The following is a 16,579-nucleotide window of genomic DNA, read 5'->3' as shown; positions in this document are numbered from 1 at the left end:
ATTGGAACCGTTGGAATAATACCAGAAAATGAATTGGAATATGTCTGTCTGTCTAATCTCTTCATACCTAGAAAGAAGGCCATGTTTATGGATTTTTCTTCCACCCCTTCAGATATAGAAGCCCCTCACTCATGAATTCGCATTTGTAATGGAATAATAGAGAGAATCAGAAAGAACTGGCGAGATCCTCGTATTCAGTCAACTTGAAGCGAAATGCAGCCCGGATTGAAATCCTTTCCTGCAATACAACATACTGTAAGTTGTAGGCAGAGATTGGTGACAAAGCCATGTCAAACTGCGTTGATAGCGCTAATCGAGATTCAGTAGGAGTCCAAGATTCTTGGCATGCAAGAAGTGCATAGGGAGTCACGAGGCCGACATAGGGCTAGCGTTGAAGTCAGTAATTCCAATGGATTAAGGAATGCTCGGCATAAACGTCCATACAGAGTAAGTATGTATGTACGCTGTATGAGAGGAACCGACCAGGACTCTGGTATCTGTCTTAGAGGCGCTCGGGGCTTCTGAGACTCCTGCCTGCTGCGAGGTGTTCAATAGTTACTGAGTCTGAAATCACGAGCAAATTCCAACTTGCCGCGGAGATGCTACCTGGACGAAAGTCCTGTTTAAATTCTCTGGTATAATCTCTCTCTTTGATATATTATCTGCATTGTCTACTGTCTCATGTCCATGATTCCATTTACTAGCACGAAGTACATTTGAACAGGGTTTCCGAAGCCATAGGCCGGATATATTAAATTATCCGGATCCCGACCATCCAAATGTTGTATGCCTGAATCCACCGCCCGTCTGTAGTCCAACAAGATTTCTACAGCTCTTCATGTGAGATATTTATTACATATTCTATTGTTTTAATGCTAAGTGATTAGCTTAGTGAGCTTAGGGGCTTGTGCATTTCAAATCAAGGATACGAAACGCATGACCCCTATCTCGATGATTCCGATTCCCAATGTTTACTGCCCTCTCTGTGGAGTTATTTTGCTGCCCGACCCCTACAGTGATGATGATCTAGCATTTTCACACTCTCGCGTTCGACCTTGGTATGCAGAAGTACGAGGTCTCTACTCAATCAATGCTACTGCTAGCCATATCACCACAACTGGGCTAGGGATAGTACGCTACCGGAACATTCTCTATGCGCCTCTTGGCAGCGGTCAATCCTATGTCGACGTGGATACTGAAGCGCTGGAGGAATGGAGGCTTTTCGGATCATCTGTAAGTCGTTGGTGCTTCGGATTCCACGACTCATGTTGGAAATTACTTCTCCTCAGGCTTGCTCGTGGACCGGGTGATGCCATGCAGAGTGAAGCGACTATTTCAAAATCGGTTTTTTATCAGTTGTATTGCACTCCTTGTATCCAAGCATCCATCTTCCATTTCGGCCACGACTATGAGGGCGCTGCGCAAACACACAAGTCGTTTGGCCTACCACAGGCAGTGGATTTGAGCTCAAAATTCTATGCTGACCCCTGTGCAATTCCTTCCCCAATGGACTTGGAAACAACCGCGCCAGAGTCCCGAAAGGTTTGTGATACTTCGCTGTGGAACCTGCGAGATAGTGCAAGCCCGTCAACTGCAACCGCGGCAGGCATTGATTGCCACAGCGAAGAGGACACCGCTGCATCGGGTCCCTTTAGGCCTAATGACAACTGCGATTTGGTACCATCCCCTGATACTATGACAAAACAAATTTGCGAAAGTTCAAAGAGACCTCAACACTCCATCTTTGATGGACTCTCACTCGAGCTGAAATTCGAGATATTTTCATATTTATCCTTTGGTGAACTCCTCAACGTACGACTTGTATGTCGAGATCTAGCTCAACTTGCAGCCGTGGATATTCTCCCACGGTCGTACTGGCGAAGTAGGTTTCTCCTAGGCCAGGAAGCTGATTTTCTTCTCCTGGATGTTACGGACACGCAGGACTGGTACCTGCTTTTCTTTGGGACCAGGGCATCGCTCACGATAGGGACCTTGTCATTGGTCAATCGGAAGAGAATCCGGCAGCTGCTGGAACCTATTGCTGCCCTTGTGGACCTAGATCCTGTTTTGAGAAATGGTCCATATGGGTCTGCCGTCCAGCCGGCGCAAAACCAATGCGAATATTATCAGCTGATCGATGACCAGAGTGCTGAAACCCCACCTCGACTCATAGAGGTAGCCCGCTTCTTTTCCGGTCAGCTAGCCTCTGTTAGCTCAGAGAGCCCCTTGGATGAGGGATGCCGTGTACTTTACCATAGAACACAATCCATTGTGCCCCCACTTCAGCAGTATCGACAGCGAATAGGTATCTCAACCATCCAATTCGGCGCAAGACGCTTTATATCTGGGATAAATCTATTTCCATGCGGGGAATGCAGTATCGCCGGCAGTCGAGTCGGATATCAAAACCCAGCTTCCGAGAAGTGGATTGAGATACCGAACATATTCCACGTGAAAGCTGTCGGCGTGGCGTTTTGCTCCCAAGGCCTGACGGGAATCAAATTTTTATATGCAGGGTCAAATTCATCGGGCTGGGTTGGTGATTCCAACGGTCCAGGAATTGCTACTGGCACCCTTAGCATCCCAGAGAGATCAAATTGGCATTGCTTGCTTGTGGGTCTAGATCGATACAAGATCGTTTCACTTGGCCTCGGCAAAGTGACCAACCACCTTGAAACTCTGAAGTCTGCCTCTCAACGTGTTATGGATTCATCTCGGGTACAGTCTCATTTATGGACGCCACATCCTCCAAGGCAGGAGGCGAGAATTAGCATTCTTTTACCGTCCCGGTCTCCCCGGGCTTTCGAACCCTTGACCAACATTGACTTTGGTGGCCCGAGAGGACTGCTTCTGGCGTCCTTGGAAAGGCTTACGTTTCATATGGGATCTAACCCTCACGTATTTATCGGAATAGAGATATCGTATTCTGATGGGACGTCCGTACTTTTCGGCTCTAGCGGTGGCTGCCAGATTTCCCTTTTTGTTGATGGATCCAAGGGGGAGCGCATCAATCGAATTGGGGTGCTAGAAATTCAAAGATCCAACCCAGAAATGAGCCTTGGTGGCTTGCAGGTAATTCATACGGGTTCTTAGGCATGCATGTATGCAAGATTCTAACTTCGTGTTAGGTGTCAACAAACTATGGACGAACTGCTACTTTCGCTGCTCTTCATCATCGGCTCAACGCAGCTGTTGAGCTTATACCAATTTCACCGCCCAGCAACACCATCACTGGATTGGCTGCCTTTGAAATGCAATTCATAAAGCAGATACAGGCAGCAGCTACGCAGACACAGGTAACCCTAACTTGCTTTGAACGCGTCGGTATTCAGTCCCAGCAGTGTGGCATTCAACCTAGCATACCAGATATTCTGGATTGTGAATGCCATGAAATACCCGACAACCAGTTGCGATACGACGAAAAGTTCTCTCATTTCATATACAGTAGAGATTCCGATGACTATCAGACCTATGCGTCACTCAAGAACGTCCGGAAAATTCATGCATCTACGGGCATACAAGGTCAATCCAGATCTCGAAGTCGCATATCCGGGTTGAAGCTCGAGTATTATGGCCATCCAAGTCCTGGCATCGTAGGACAATGGATGCATCAACTCGATGATGGGTTTGAACTCTCCCAAGACGAAGAAGTCCAATCCTTGACTATCTGGCTCGTTCCAGTAGGCTTCTCTTCTGCGTCCCCGGGGTTGGAAATAGGTCAAGTCGCAGCTATACACATTAAGACGACAAGTTCTCGCAGTGTGACGTTCCGCCCTCCGGACTTCCAGTCCATCTCATCCCAGAAGCTGCAATGCCACCAGTATCAGGGTGACTCCGACGAGAAACTCACAGCTATCTCTTGGATATTGAACCTATCCTCCGAACGCGTCCGAGCTGTCATCTCTACGAATGGAAGCCGCCCAAAAGCCGTCATATTGGTCCCCGAACAAGTACCTCCTTTTGACCAGGTACGGAAACTCTACTTTGAGAGGCGCAATAATAAGGGCTGTAGAGAGACTATAGTCACAGCCGAGGCCTACTTCAAAGACCAGGCAATAGTCGGACTAGTCTTCGTCTACAATTCAGGTAAAACAGCGAGCACAGGTGAGCTCGATACCGAGACGCGTCAAGCCGTTCATTTTGCACCAGATGCTCGGATTGTTGGCTTGTCGGTTGCGGCCACAGAGCACAAGCTCGTGGAAATCGAGTTCGAGGTTGAACGGAACGAGCAGCCGAGTTACGAGAAGCTTAGGCTTTCCGCTGACCTACCCCATGAACTGGCCCGTACCATTCATTATACCTGGCGGAAAATTGGGTGTAAGGATGAGGCGTCTGCTGACAACTACCCGAGGCCGTGGGATGACCGAGTATACGAGGCCCCGAGTGGGTCGAGGCTTATTGGTATCTACATGCGCTGTCAGGAGTTCTGCTGTGTTGGGGCATTATACGAGCTAGACGTTTCTGAATAGGGATCAAAGGCGCATTTGAGTCATTCTTGGATATATGCATAAAATCAGGCGTATAGTGCGTATAGTGAGAAATATAAAATATATAAGGGCTCCGGTCAAACTTCAGTGCAGTCAAGGATCTCCATTACATCTAAAGCTTTCCCGATCGCTTAGCGTCGATCTATAATCTCTTATTTTCTTTCCTTGCTCTCCTAGTGAAGCTTATACACTTGACATACTTGTCGAAAGACCACACATGAGTATCAGCATGTACAAATTGCCATCCTCAATATTTAGATCCCACGTGCAGGGTTGTTCGGGTCATACGCCGATGAGCAAGGTGAATATGACACTACTCTCAGAGATTTGGATTTCTCAGGTGCAAGTGAACTAGATCAATCTAGACTGTCTTTTTCAAGTCGCGGTTCATTTCCGTGTAGTTAATGTTTAAAGTGTTCATGGTGGGGCACAGTGGAGCTATTCGTTATCAAGTAGTATAGAGAAGTATAAGAATAGGTAGAAAGAACGAAAGAAAGATGATAGGTTCAGCAGGTCAGTACTTTCTCTCATTTGGAGTATTGGAGTACCTTCGAGTGCATCTGCATTGCGAGGGGCAGACAAAGAGAGTTGCCGTTAGGTAGCAAAGTGACTTGTACCCAGTACTTCTGTCATGGGTGACACCATCATACAACTGCTAGGTACCTTGTACTCCCCCACTATTACTGTCACTTGGGTCATCCATTCTAGTGTTCTCTTATCGCAACACAACTCCCCCCCTTCGTCAACGCTCTACGTTTCAGTTCTCTTTTATACTTCTTGATCTTCACGGTGCTTCTTTTCTCTTTGGCCTTTGTCGCTTTCACACCTTCACCTAGGTAAGCCCTTACTTCCTTAAGTCAGACACGCACCTGACCCATCCTGACATCCGGCTCCCCGCAGACCCACCTTATCACTCTATTTGGGCTCTCTTGAGTCTCTGCCTAGCACTCCCAGTATCTTCCGATCTTCCCTTTTCTTTTCTATTACCCTGCTCTAAATCTCCGTCTCGGTTTCTAACTCTGCTTTTCTTGACCTTCTTCCTACCGCTTGGGCTATCCCTAAGCTCCTGTTTCCGCCGCACCCGTGTGCTATATGAAGTTTACATCGGCGAAATGACTGACGATCCAGACTCGCCTCACAGGCGTTTCCACCGTGCCCAGACTGCCTCGAGTCTGCAATATCCGACTCTTCCACCCCTGACAGCTTCTGTCGAGGAGTGGTTATCACGTTCACGGCCTACCAACATGACGTCAGATCAACTTTCTGACCATTCACCCAAAACGCTGAGTGATAGCTGGGCGACTCTGAGTGTGTCGGACATACGTTCAGAGGATGGCAGCCACTCCGAACAAACCGATACAGGCTCGTTGATCGACCAGGCTAGCCCTGACGACGTTGCAAGCCTCGATGAACGCTACAGTGGGAGCGAGGCCGAGGCCCAGGATGAAGACCACCAAGAGGACGATGGGATAGACAGGGATGAAGTGCAGTGCATTGAATCGGCCTCCCAGGAGCTGCCTGCCCTCTTTGCTGCCAGACGAAGTACCATCGATGACAGCACCACAACCACAAAGCCCTCCTTCCCCCATGCCAGTGATTCGATCGAATTCGTGGAGCCCGAGAAGTGGCCCGAGATCGAGAGAGTGGAGCTCAAGCATACTATCCGCATCTTCGAAGGTGCTGCAGCCTCGGAATTGAAGAGCCGGCTGCCTTACAATTCAACCGACTCCATCCTCATGGCCACGCTTCAACAGACCATGACGAAACAGAGTCTCGACCTGGACAAACCCTTCCGCGTGCTCTATGTCGGACAACCGGGATTCCGAAATATTATTCTCGACAAGATCGGCGATGTGCTTGTCTCAAGCTCATGTGCTGGTTCAGAGACCAACTCGGCTGAATCTTCTCGATATCATGTCGTGCCAACATCATTTGGCGCCGGAGCTGTTCCGAACTTCGCGGAACTTCTCCCGATTCATGTCCAGCTGGTGGTTGACGAATGTCTGGAAGCCACGGCCGATCCCCACGCGGACCGACCTAATACACTGAACCTGAAGTTCAAGAATCGTCCGGTTTGTACTTCGGCCTGGAATGGTTCTGACTACCATATAACGTCTGCAACGGATTGGACTCTACCAGATGTGGCAATTCTCTTTGTCTCCGGCCTCGACGATGCAGCGGCGGTCAAGACGCAGCGTCTTGCCCATATGTTCCTAGAACGTCATGGAGTCCCGGCAATGGTGATTTCGGAGGAACCACTGTGGAAGATGGCCGGAGAGATGATCCCTCTTAACCACAACAGTCTTCATACATGTTTAGAGTCCCGCCATCCAGTTTCCGGTGAGACCGCAGTCCTTCGGCGGTATCCTATCGATTTGAAGACTTTCGAGAGCATCACACCTGGTCAGTTGAATCGAAACTTGGCTTCTCTTGTCGGCCTGTATCCGAGAAGGACACAGAAAGCCACTGCCGATACTCTCAAGCCTCCTCAAAGGCACATATTTGCGGATCTTGAGAAGTATCCTGGTAATTGGCTCCCGCATTCCTATGCCACGCGGGCCCGAGACCTGGCCCCCACGCTGCGTCTGGTTACCTTGACTCTCATTTCGGCCATTGCCATCTCTATTGGGTATGCGGCTGTTAGAGTTCTGGTCGTCTTTCTAGTGCAATCCTTTGCCGGATCAGCTCTATCCAATGCATCCTTCCCAGTGACTTCCCACGTCTCTCCCACTTCTGTTCTGTCCCTGGATCGAGTGGTACAAACCTCAATCTCAACACGGCCGTCAGCTTCTATGCAAGCATTGCATGTGCCCTCGGGGGATATAATCCCCGAGGATGTCTCTGTGCCAACTATTTCTAATGAGAAATCATCGGGAATGACGAACGAATTTGAGATTCAGGTTGTTGGAGACTGCCATGTTATCATCAAGCCCCCATATAAGTTTGCATCATCCAAGAAGCAGCCACAATTCAACGTGAGTGTTCATAGAGAGAACAAGGCTCTTACATACGAGTTGTCACAGCTGTTCGATGGAGTATACACACTGAAGTTGAACCGCGAGGATGCGTACGGGTTAGTCAACTTGACAATTACAACCAAGTCAAGGCAGCCAATCAGTCAGACCATGACTGTTGACTTCGGAACCCCATGGCTGAAGATCGCAAACTGGAAGCGTGCAGCACAGGGAATTTCTTCACAATTCGCCAAGGAAATCCATACGGCTCAGACCGGCCTGACTGAGGTATACGGCCGCCTCTCCACCGATCTGCAGGTGATCGTGGGAGATGTGGTGCAGAGAACCCATCTCTTGCGCCGTGATGCCGAGGACCTACGCCGTGAGAGTCTAAATGCACGCGATGCCGTTTTATCACGTTCGAAGCAGATCTCAGACGTCCTCACTCGCAATACTATCCAGCGATTCCGAAGTGCTGCTTCTGTGTTGCAAATGCGGTCTAGTCGCGTGGACAAGGAAGCCAAGGGCCTTGTTAAGGAAGCATGGGCCCGAATTGGGAAGTCAGCGCCGAAGTTTGACCTTCGCAGTATGATGGATCGAGTGCGCAACGTCAGGAAATGTGATGCGCTGGATCGAGCTCAGTCGCGTGCGCGACATGTTATGGGATTCCGGTCCGGCAAATCCAAGGATTGCTCAACCCTTGGCTCGAAATGATGAACGAGCTTATTTACGACTTTGTATTTGCTTCTTTTTCCTATTAATGAGTTGGTTGAGGACTGGTTTTTGTTTATGGCGATCAGGTTTGGTGGGTGGCAACTGTACTGGAAATGGCTTTTCATGCGAACTATTCAGTCGGCGCAATCGTATCTCTTATTTAAACCGTAATCCCACTTTGGCCTTGAGACTATTCACTTATTTTCTCTTTGATGTGTGTTTCCCCACGTTGCATGTAGTTCACACCTATATAGAGTACGCAGACAAAAGCGGTGGCGGGTTCTGCCAGGTATGGGACCCAAACTAAGTATTAATTTTTTCCCCCTCATCGCCGCTTTCTCTGATCAACAAACATTATCTGTTACTGAAATTCCACTTTACCTCCCGGGGAAATCTGCCATCTCTCTTTTTATCCTTTTAAACCGATTCTCTTGAGCCCCTCGTCATCATGTCTGACATCACCGAGACTAAGCCCGACCCCGCCATCTCTGCCTCCGAGACCACTGAGCAGACCACCACCGCCACTAGCGAGGGTGAGAAGTCTACCACTGAGACCGTTGCGGAGACTGTCGCTACGACCGCAGAGAAGGCTGCCGACACTGCTAAGGATGCCACCGTGAAGACCTCCGACAGCATGTTCTCCATGTTCGGTGGTGGCCCCAAGAAGGAGAAGAAGGAGGAGGCCGAGGAGCCTACTGATGAGCCCTCCGGCTCTTCCAAGGCCCAGAAGGCCAACGATGAGGTGAGTTTTATACATCTGATGCTGTTGGCATAGGCGGTTGTTGTTGGACGTGTCCGCGATGGGAGCGGGGTCTTGTGCCCCTGTCACCCGATAGTGGGGTCGTCGCAACCAAGCCATACTATGCTAGTGTCAATGACTATTTTAGCTCCGCGCATATACTGACCATGATTCTTTGATGCAGGATGAAGTTGAGGAGTCCGTCGATGTCCACTTCGAGCCCGTGATTCGCTTGACCGAGAAGGTCGAGACCAAGACCAACGAGGAGCTTGAGGAGCAGACCTTCAAGATGCGCGCCAAGCTGTTCAAGTTCGACCGCGATTCTAAGGAGTGGAAGGAGCGCGGTACCGGTGACGTCCGTCTGTTGAAGCACAAGGAGAACCAGAAGACCCGCCTAGTCATGCGCCGCGATAAGACCCTCAAGGTCTGCGCCAACCACTACAGTGAGATCCCCCCCCCCGGCTCGTATTTCCCAAAGACGATCTAGTGCTAATATGTATCTTCCAGTCGTCCCCGACATGAAGTTGAGCGCCAACGTCGGCAGTGACCGCAGCTGGGTCTGGAACGCCGCCGCCGATGTCTCTGAGGGTGAGCCTGAGGCTCAGACCCTTGCCATCCGTTTCGCCAACAGCGAGAGTGAGTTGTTTTATCCCAACTTTATTCAAGCATTCGCTAACCATGGTTATAGACGCCAACGCCTTCAAGGATGCTTTCGAGACCGCCCAGGTGGAGAACGAGAAGCTCTTCAACGCCGAAGAGTAAACAACTCCTCTTCTCTCGTATTGCTGACTCTTCGAGGATCGAGCATACCCAATTATGGTGCACTTGCCGTTCCAAGGCATTTGGGTACGCCGTCCCGGAGCTTGCTCTTGAAAAATTACCCAATTTCGCCCCTTTCACACCGTTCCACCCAATCATCCCCAATACATCCCATTCCCACCCCATCCCCTACGACGCGACGAGCGAGGCAGCAGTTATGAAGATGCTCCTCGGATAGCTATTGCGAGCCATGCAGTCTACGAAATGGAGGGCAGTTCCTAACGTCGATGGTTCTTCGGGAAGTAGATAGACATTTCCCCATCCAATATACCTGCACATCACCCCATACCCTGAAGATATCTGAAGAAAAAGAACAAAGACAAACAAAAGTAATGATGAGTATGCCTAACAAGCAAACGCATGCAATAATACAAAATAGTACATTTTTAAACCCGAAAAAGATTACATTTTGCTTGCACTTTGCTGGAACAATGCTCGGGCTATAAGTCTAGTAAATTTGTTTATAGCCATATCCATTTGATCCAAGTAGTCTCAAGACGAGTTAGATTAAACGCGTAACTCATCAGAAAGTGAGAGAGCGTCAGATGAAACATAGGCCTGGAGATATTCTCAAACCTCCTTGAGCTTCCAAGGTTAATTCACCGCTTTATCAATTGCCTTGAGAATAGATCAATAGACCAACGTCACTACATATACCTAACTGCCTGGTTACATTGAGGTATTGCCTAGTTATGATATCCTACGCTCATTGCTCACTCCGATAGACAACCGCGCAAACTTGTCTCCGAGACGCCCACCTCTCCGCACGTCAACGTCCCCTTTCGGCCTCAAAACCTTAGAACCTCACGATTCTCTCAAGTGACGACCCGAAGTCGCCAATAAAATAATCATGCCTGACGTGAGTATCTCTCCCTCTCATCAACTGCCGCAAACTTGTATCTATGGCTTAGGACTGTGGGTTTGTCGCTAGAGCCGACAAGCCCAACCCTGGTGTTTTCTCCATTCTTAGCACAATTAAGCTTGCATACACTAACACTCCTTCTCAATAGGTCAAGCGCACTGTCCGTCTCATCACCGAGCAGAACATTATGTATGCGCCCCTCTACCTACCTCGTCCTTCCCTCCCTTCGCAAACCCCGGTCTGAAAGCTATTGTCTCCTCCCACAATACCCTGTCAACGCTATCGCCACGTCTGTCCTGTAGCTTACAGGACACAAAGATGATAATGCGCACAAGGAGTAAAGGGAGAGGCGCGCTTTGCACGCCACCACTCTTCCCTTCAAACCCCCACGCCCATCTCTACACATGCACACAAAACGCGCGGGATTAGACCACATTGGCTGACTTGGGATTTCTTCCTACACTACAGAGATAAGCCATCGGAGGTTGAGGGTTTTCCACAGCGATCATGGCATATTGAGGTCTGGCTCGTGAACGAGAAGGGCGCCTTGGTCCCCGCGAACATCTTCGACAAGGTCACCTACCACCTGCACCCCAGTTTCGGTGAACGTGCCACGCAGGGTATGTTTGGTCCCTATTGTATTTTTGATTTCTGGGTTATCTGGCGACCCAGAATCCCACAGCCGCACGGATTGATCGCGCGGTTGCGGTGTGTGTGTGTGTGTGGTTTTCCGACTAGAGGCTAACGTGGGACGATTTGTCCACTTCGAATAGTCTTCAAGCACCCGCCGTTCCGTATTCAGGAGGAGGGATGGGGTGAATTCGATATGTCGATCGAGCTCACTGCTGACAAGTCGTACACGATTCAACATGACCTGAACTTCGCCCAGACCCGTTATGAATCTAAGCATGTGCTTGTGAGTTTGTTGAATTTCCCCTGAGAGAGAAAGTATGGTGTGCTGATCAATGGTGCGTTTTGTGGTGCAGACCTTCAAGAACCCCAAGCCTGCTTTGATGGCTGCGCTGCGCGAGTCCGGTCCGGTCCCCGGTGATGAGAATGGTATCAAGCACAAGCGCCCTGCTGGTGGCGAGGAGAGCGCCAAGAAGAAGAAGCGCACAGATAAGAATGTGAGTTGGTTCTATGAAAAGGGTCTGAGGTTGGCGCTGCAGGACTGACGCTCTCTCGAGGTTGACATGGACAAGCTTGCCGATGGGCTTCAGAAGCTGAACGAAGATGACCTCTTGCAGGTCGTGCAGATGGTTCATGACCACAAGGCGGCGGACTCATACACAAAGAACGATGTTGAGCGTAAGTTCCTCTGTATGTCAGAGAAGGGAAACTCCATATTCTTTCTCTGCTTCCTTGAAGTTTACTCTGAACAACAAGCTGACCTTATCCTTTCGTGTCTACAGTCGGAGAGTTCCACGTGGATCTGTACACGCTCCCGGACGCGTTGATCAAAATGCTCTGGGATTTCACGGCGGACCGCGGAGCCCTGTAAGAGACAACCGACTGAGCGGAAGAGGGGAGAAACCAGGCGTGGGAGTCTTTATTCTATTTTCTTCTCATTTCTTGAGTCTTCGCTTCTTTCTCTACCTGCTATGTATCCTTGGTCACCACGGCCATGCGTCTAGTTACTTTCTCATTTATTTTTCTGTCTTTTGACACGGGGAGTTAGCGGACTACCGAAGGAAATTGGATGGCTCTTTCTTCTTTTTCTTTGCTTTCGCGCTTCTCTTATAAAATGCGCGTATTCTTTTCTCTTGGTCTCGGGGATGGTCGAATGGTGGGATATGGGCGTGGTACATTTCACTCATCTCTTGCTTGAGAGAGAGACTTGGAATTCGAGAACCACGTAAATGGTTCCTTACGATGCTTTGCACTGGATAATATGGGTCTTATACCAATATTCAAGCTTGTTGCACTTGGGGCTGTCTTTCATATCTCTTTGCCTGGATCTCTGGAGATGTGACCCTTGATATCTTGCTAGGACTGTGGGACTTCCTAGAATAGAATCTCCCAATTCACATATAAGTCAGACCCACAACACGAGCCCAGACTTAGAGCTACGTTTGAAAGTGAAAGTGTACTGTGACTACCTAGGTGACCATCTGTACAAGTCTTCGGCTATGGAGATTTACACCCCTCATGTATTCCGTAGGACTCGTCAAGTGGCAATGAGAGCCACGACTTCAGGAACATCCACGAGAAAGCCCAGTTTGTTATCTGATGCAGACCTACATGGACCTCATAACAAACATGGTAATGTTATGATCCCTGTGGTAGGTGAAGCAGCATGTGCTACGGCACCCTCTGCCGACGCTGTCTCGTGGAGGCTACGGTGAGATGGTGGTCAGAGAGATGGAGAGGAGAAGAAGAAGAGAAGAAGAGAAATGGGGAGAGGGGCCCTTTTATAACTACCCCAAACCCACGTGCCTTCCCAACATGGACGGCCCTTTGTTCTTGCCTTTTGTTCCTTTTCGGTTACTGGGTGTAGCAGATGAGCATACGGAACCCTAGTTTACATATTTAGGGCTCAGTCTAAGGGGATTACCAGCGAGAGAGAAGATAGAGCAGGAACAGTAATAACAGCATGGGATATCTCGTGTAAATCAACATCAAGCCCGGCTCCGGCCGGGCTGGAAATAGTAGGGACATAATCAGACAAGGAGGGAAGAGAAACGCAACGTGTCTAACATGACACGGCAAGATAGTAACCAGACCATCGACCTGCCGAGTCCAAACGTGTACACCTTGTTCTAGTGACCAACGCCGTTTCAAGAAGATCTGTTCTTGGGGTTTTTTCATTGCAGGTAATGCATCCAACATCAGAGGGATGGGACATAAAGAGAGATGTGGGAGAGAGTGTTTGAGAGGAAAAGAAAGGGAAAGGAAAGGAAAGGCAATTCAAGTCAAGTCAAGTCAGGTCAGGTCAAATCAAATCAAATCAAATCAAATCAAATCAAATCATGCAGAGGAGATCACGAGGGAACAACCAAGACGCCTTGCTGCTATGCCATAAATGTGGACGGGCCGAAAACATAATAGCAAAGAAAGTATCATAGCACACGGTGCCTGTAATCGGGAATTAGCATATGTCTCAGTACGAAATGAACAAGAGCCTGGGAATACGCACAGCTTCAACAAGTCCTCAAGGCTGTCAGCACTACAGCTGCGGCCGCGAGGAATGTTGCGCAAGACATCGACAATAGTAGCAAAGACATCACCACCACGGTAGGCCAGCAGAGCAGGGGCCTTGATGTGATCCATCTCGGCGATATCGTGATGCATCTTAACGAAGCGGGTAGTGGGCTGTCTGCGAGCGATAGTGACCAGACACTCCTCGACAATAGCGCTGTCATCGAACTATAACAAATTAGCCCCCGCAATTGTATCCCAGAGATCCAAATTCTACACATACCTCCTGATCATAAATACACACAACAACCACCGTGTCAGGCGTCACCTTCTCAATAGCATCGAGGTACCCCGCGGCATCAACCGTCTCAACCGATCCATAGCGTCTACCGCGCGGACTAGCACGGCGATTATTCCGGCCCTGCAGCTCGTGCATGCGCGACTGGCGCCACTTGCTCATAAAGCGGGCCTCGTCGTCGTCCTCGCTGGCGGAGGACTGGTCGCCGGCCGCGAGGGGCACGTCATCGCGGGTGGACTTGGAGCTGTAGGAGGCGCTGTTGGAGTCGAGCCCGGCGACGCTGAGGAGGGTGCGGCGGAAGGACTTCTTGCGGGCGCGCTCGAAGGCCTGGGCGTCGGCGATGACGCCCTTGGGTCCTGTGTTGGCTTCGTAGACGGTGTTGGGGATGTGGTAGTTTGCGTTGGCGGTGCGGGAGGAGACCATGTCTGCGTCGGCTTCCTCGTCGGAGGAGTCGACTGTTTGGCGGGAGCGGAGGCGGGAGGCGGGTTCTTCGTCGGAGAAGTAAGGTTCTGATTCCTGGTCTTCTGGATGGGAGGTGAAGCGTGAACGGTTATTGTTCACCAGCTGGTTGAATTCTTCTTGGGCGGACATGTTGAAAGAGCGGGCAAAGGGCGTTTTTAGGTGAGAGGGGGGAGCTAATTTGGGAGATCTGGGATCGGGCACTGTTTGGTGTGTTTCGGATTGGACCAGGATCAAGGATTAGGATATGCAGATACTCGAAGATTGCCCCTGAAGTTGAAACGGAGATGAGGCTGAGGTTGGAAGAGATCGTCGTGAGAAGCCATGGAAGTCATGAAACGGTGAGAACAGCCCCCTTTTTTTGTGTTTCAGGCTCCACATAGGACATCCGAGCCCTAGGAGGCTGTCAAGGTCAAAGACATTTGTTTTAGAATATTCTGTCGAGATTCATATAAATGCTAGACAATACGGAGTATACAATAGCATGTTGTATGCCCAAGTAGTATATCATAAAGCAAAGCAAACGGTTCAAGCTATACTAACATACTCGATACTCCATACTTCGCCTGAATAGCTTAATAGCTATAGCCTTAGATCAATTCATTATCCCTTTGAAATCAGCTCTACTCCATACTCCGATCTCCATTCCCCGTGGAGGCATTCATAATATCCCGAACTATGTGACGTGTCTACGGACGAAGTGTCTACTTTAAGGTAGCCCCATTCAACGATGTAGATCTGTATGTCTCCACCAATGAATACTCAGGTCTAGATGTTTCGATTTTCTTTTCTTTTTCTAGAAGGATGCGTATCTTCGTATTCCCAGTTTAGTTTGATATGAAAGGATGAACTCTCCTCTAGCGTTTATAAGGATAACCACAAGGCTGATCCTGTCCATGTTCTTATTTCGACCTAATCTTCTGAACAGGTTTCTACTGCAACTATTGTCTTAGTCTCCCTCTCTCTAGCGTTAGTGGTACGACCCTCCTACCCGTCCATTCCCTTGTTTCATGTCAGAAATGGGGCAAGCTGATCCCAGAATCGGCGAGCTGCGTGTTAGGCATCAATGAATGTGGACCGGTGTGATTGAGGTCGAGGACATGCGTGGCATTCCCCTAGCCACTGCTCTTGGCTGTGTTCGTGGCCTGATATACGTGGAGCCGAAGGTCGGACTACCTGCTACGGTATCCCAGCCGACTATTTAGAGACTACTCCCTCGAGGATGATCCAGGGATGGCATGTTCTACCCTACGGCTGGACCGAGGTTGAAGACATGTCTGATACTCGCCACGCTCACATTAGAGAATCAAGCCAGGCATGGACCGACGTTGGCCGATACTACTATCACCACCTTCAGTGCAATGAAATGGAAGATCGAGTTGAAAAAAAAAAGTTCACATATGGAAATTGGAGCTGCTTGAACCATTATCAAAATCCGACACCACAGAATCCCAGAGCAAGATTCCAACGCAAAGACAGTTAAGTACAACGGACTCTTTCTTTAGAGGAGACACAAATAAGGGGGGATAGGAGAGAATAAAGAAGAAAGGAGAAATGAGAAGAGAGAATAATAAGGTAACGCAGAGGTAGATCGGCGAGAGACATCCTGGCTAGAATCCGGTAACCAGGTTCTTCTTTTTTGCCTTTGCCAACAAAATAAATGTCGAGACCAATGCGGAGATGACCAGAACGAAACGATAAACTGAATGGGGGATAAAGAATTCAAAGAAGAAAAAAAAATAAGGGGAAAGGGCGTCATCGAGAAGTAAAAGGGGAATTGAGAAGAGGGCGACGGTGAAGGTGTCGGATGGATCGACTCGTTCCAGCATTCCCTTCTGCTGGCAGTCACTGTACATCCATCGACCCAGGAACTAGTCGCACTCTCGTCATGTCCAAACAAGTATTGTGTCATCGCTATCGTTTGTTCGCCGGGACAGCATCCCATAGCGCTCACCTCCACCTCCATCACCTTCCGTATCGCATGCGACGATGTCTGCGCCGCGGGTAGTGTATTATCGTGGGAACCCAAGGGACTCCCCGGTAATTGATTATTATCGTACAATGGCGGTGATTCGAACCATCGAGCCTAAAATATTTCGAAGAAGAGCA

General features: G+C 49.3%; 6 protein-coding genes across 6 annotated transcripts; 4 read left to right on the top strand and 2 right to left on the bottom strand.

The window, feature by feature from the left end:
- Positions 1–951: 951 nt before the first annotated feature.
- N7518_001846 (F-box protein) lies at positions 952–4,469 on the top strand (the record flags this gene model as incomplete). The annotated part of the gene is made up of 2 exons (XM_057182774.1): positions 952–2,175; positions 3,129–4,469. 2 exons carry the CDS (start codon positions 952–954, stop codon positions 4,467–4,469), a joined length of 2,565 nt encoding a protein of 854 aa, XP_057044224.1.
- A 1,130-nt stretch (positions 4,470–5,599) lies between these two features.
- Positions 5,600–8,155, top strand: N7518_001845 (uncharacterized protein; the record flags this gene model as incomplete). Its single annotated transcript, XM_057182773.1, has 1 exon — positions 5,600–8,155. The coding sequence occupies one exon, from the start codon at positions 5,600–5,602 to the stop codon at positions 8,153–8,155; it is 2,556 nt and encodes an 851-aa protein (XP_057044223.1).
- Positions 8,156–8,603: 448 nt separating this feature from the next.
- On the top strand, positions 8,604–9,656 carry N7518_001844 (Ran GTPase-binding protein YRB1; the record flags this gene model as incomplete). Its single annotated transcript, XM_057182772.1, has 4 exons — positions 8,604–8,897; positions 9,079–9,337; positions 9,402–9,530; positions 9,583–9,656. 4 exons carry the CDS (start codon positions 8,604–8,606, stop codon positions 9,654–9,656), a joined length of 756 nt encoding a protein of 251 aa, XP_057044222.1.
- A 907-nt stretch (positions 9,657–10,563) lies between these two features.
- N7518_001843 (putative transcription initiation factor subunit (TAF30)) lies at positions 10,564–12,076 on the top strand (the record flags this gene model as incomplete). Its single annotated transcript, XM_057182771.1, has 7 exons — positions 10,564–10,572; positions 10,724–10,764; positions 11,044–11,195; positions 11,349–11,491; positions 11,562–11,702; positions 11,763–11,883; positions 11,988–12,076. 7 exons carry the CDS (start codon positions 10,564–10,566, stop codon positions 12,074–12,076), a joined length of 696 nt encoding a protein of 231 aa, XP_057044221.1.
- A 1,558-nt stretch (positions 12,077–13,634) lies between these two features.
- Positions 13,635–14,602, bottom strand: N7518_001842 (phosducin family protein; the record flags this gene model as incomplete). Its single annotated transcript, XM_057182770.1, has 3 exons — positions 13,635–13,650; positions 13,712–13,941; positions 13,997–14,602. 3 exons carry the CDS (start codon positions 14,600–14,602, stop codon positions 13,635–13,637), a joined length of 852 nt encoding a protein of 283 aa, XP_057044220.1.
- A 1,478-nt stretch (positions 14,603–16,080) lies between these two features.
- N7518_001841 (uncharacterized protein) lies at positions 16,081–16,551 on the bottom strand (the record flags this gene model as incomplete). The annotated part of the gene is made up of 3 exons (XM_057182769.1): positions 16,081–16,341; positions 16,425–16,463; positions 16,531–16,551. The coding sequence occupies 3 exons, from the start codon at positions 16,549–16,551 to the stop codon at positions 16,081–16,083; spliced, it is 321 nt and encodes a 106-aa protein (XP_057044219.1).
- Positions 16,552–16,579: the final 28 nt, after the last annotated feature.

This window comes from Penicillium psychrosexuale, assembly GCF_028828465.1.
Source record: "Penicillium psychrosexuale strain IBT 29551 chromosome Unknown utg000002l, whole genome shotgun sequence".
Classification (NCBI taxonomy): domain Eukaryota; kingdom Fungi; phylum Ascomycota; class Eurotiomycetes; order Eurotiales; family Aspergillaceae; genus Penicillium; species Penicillium psychrosexuale.
This window is presented reverse-complemented; position numbering and strand designations above follow the sequence as displayed.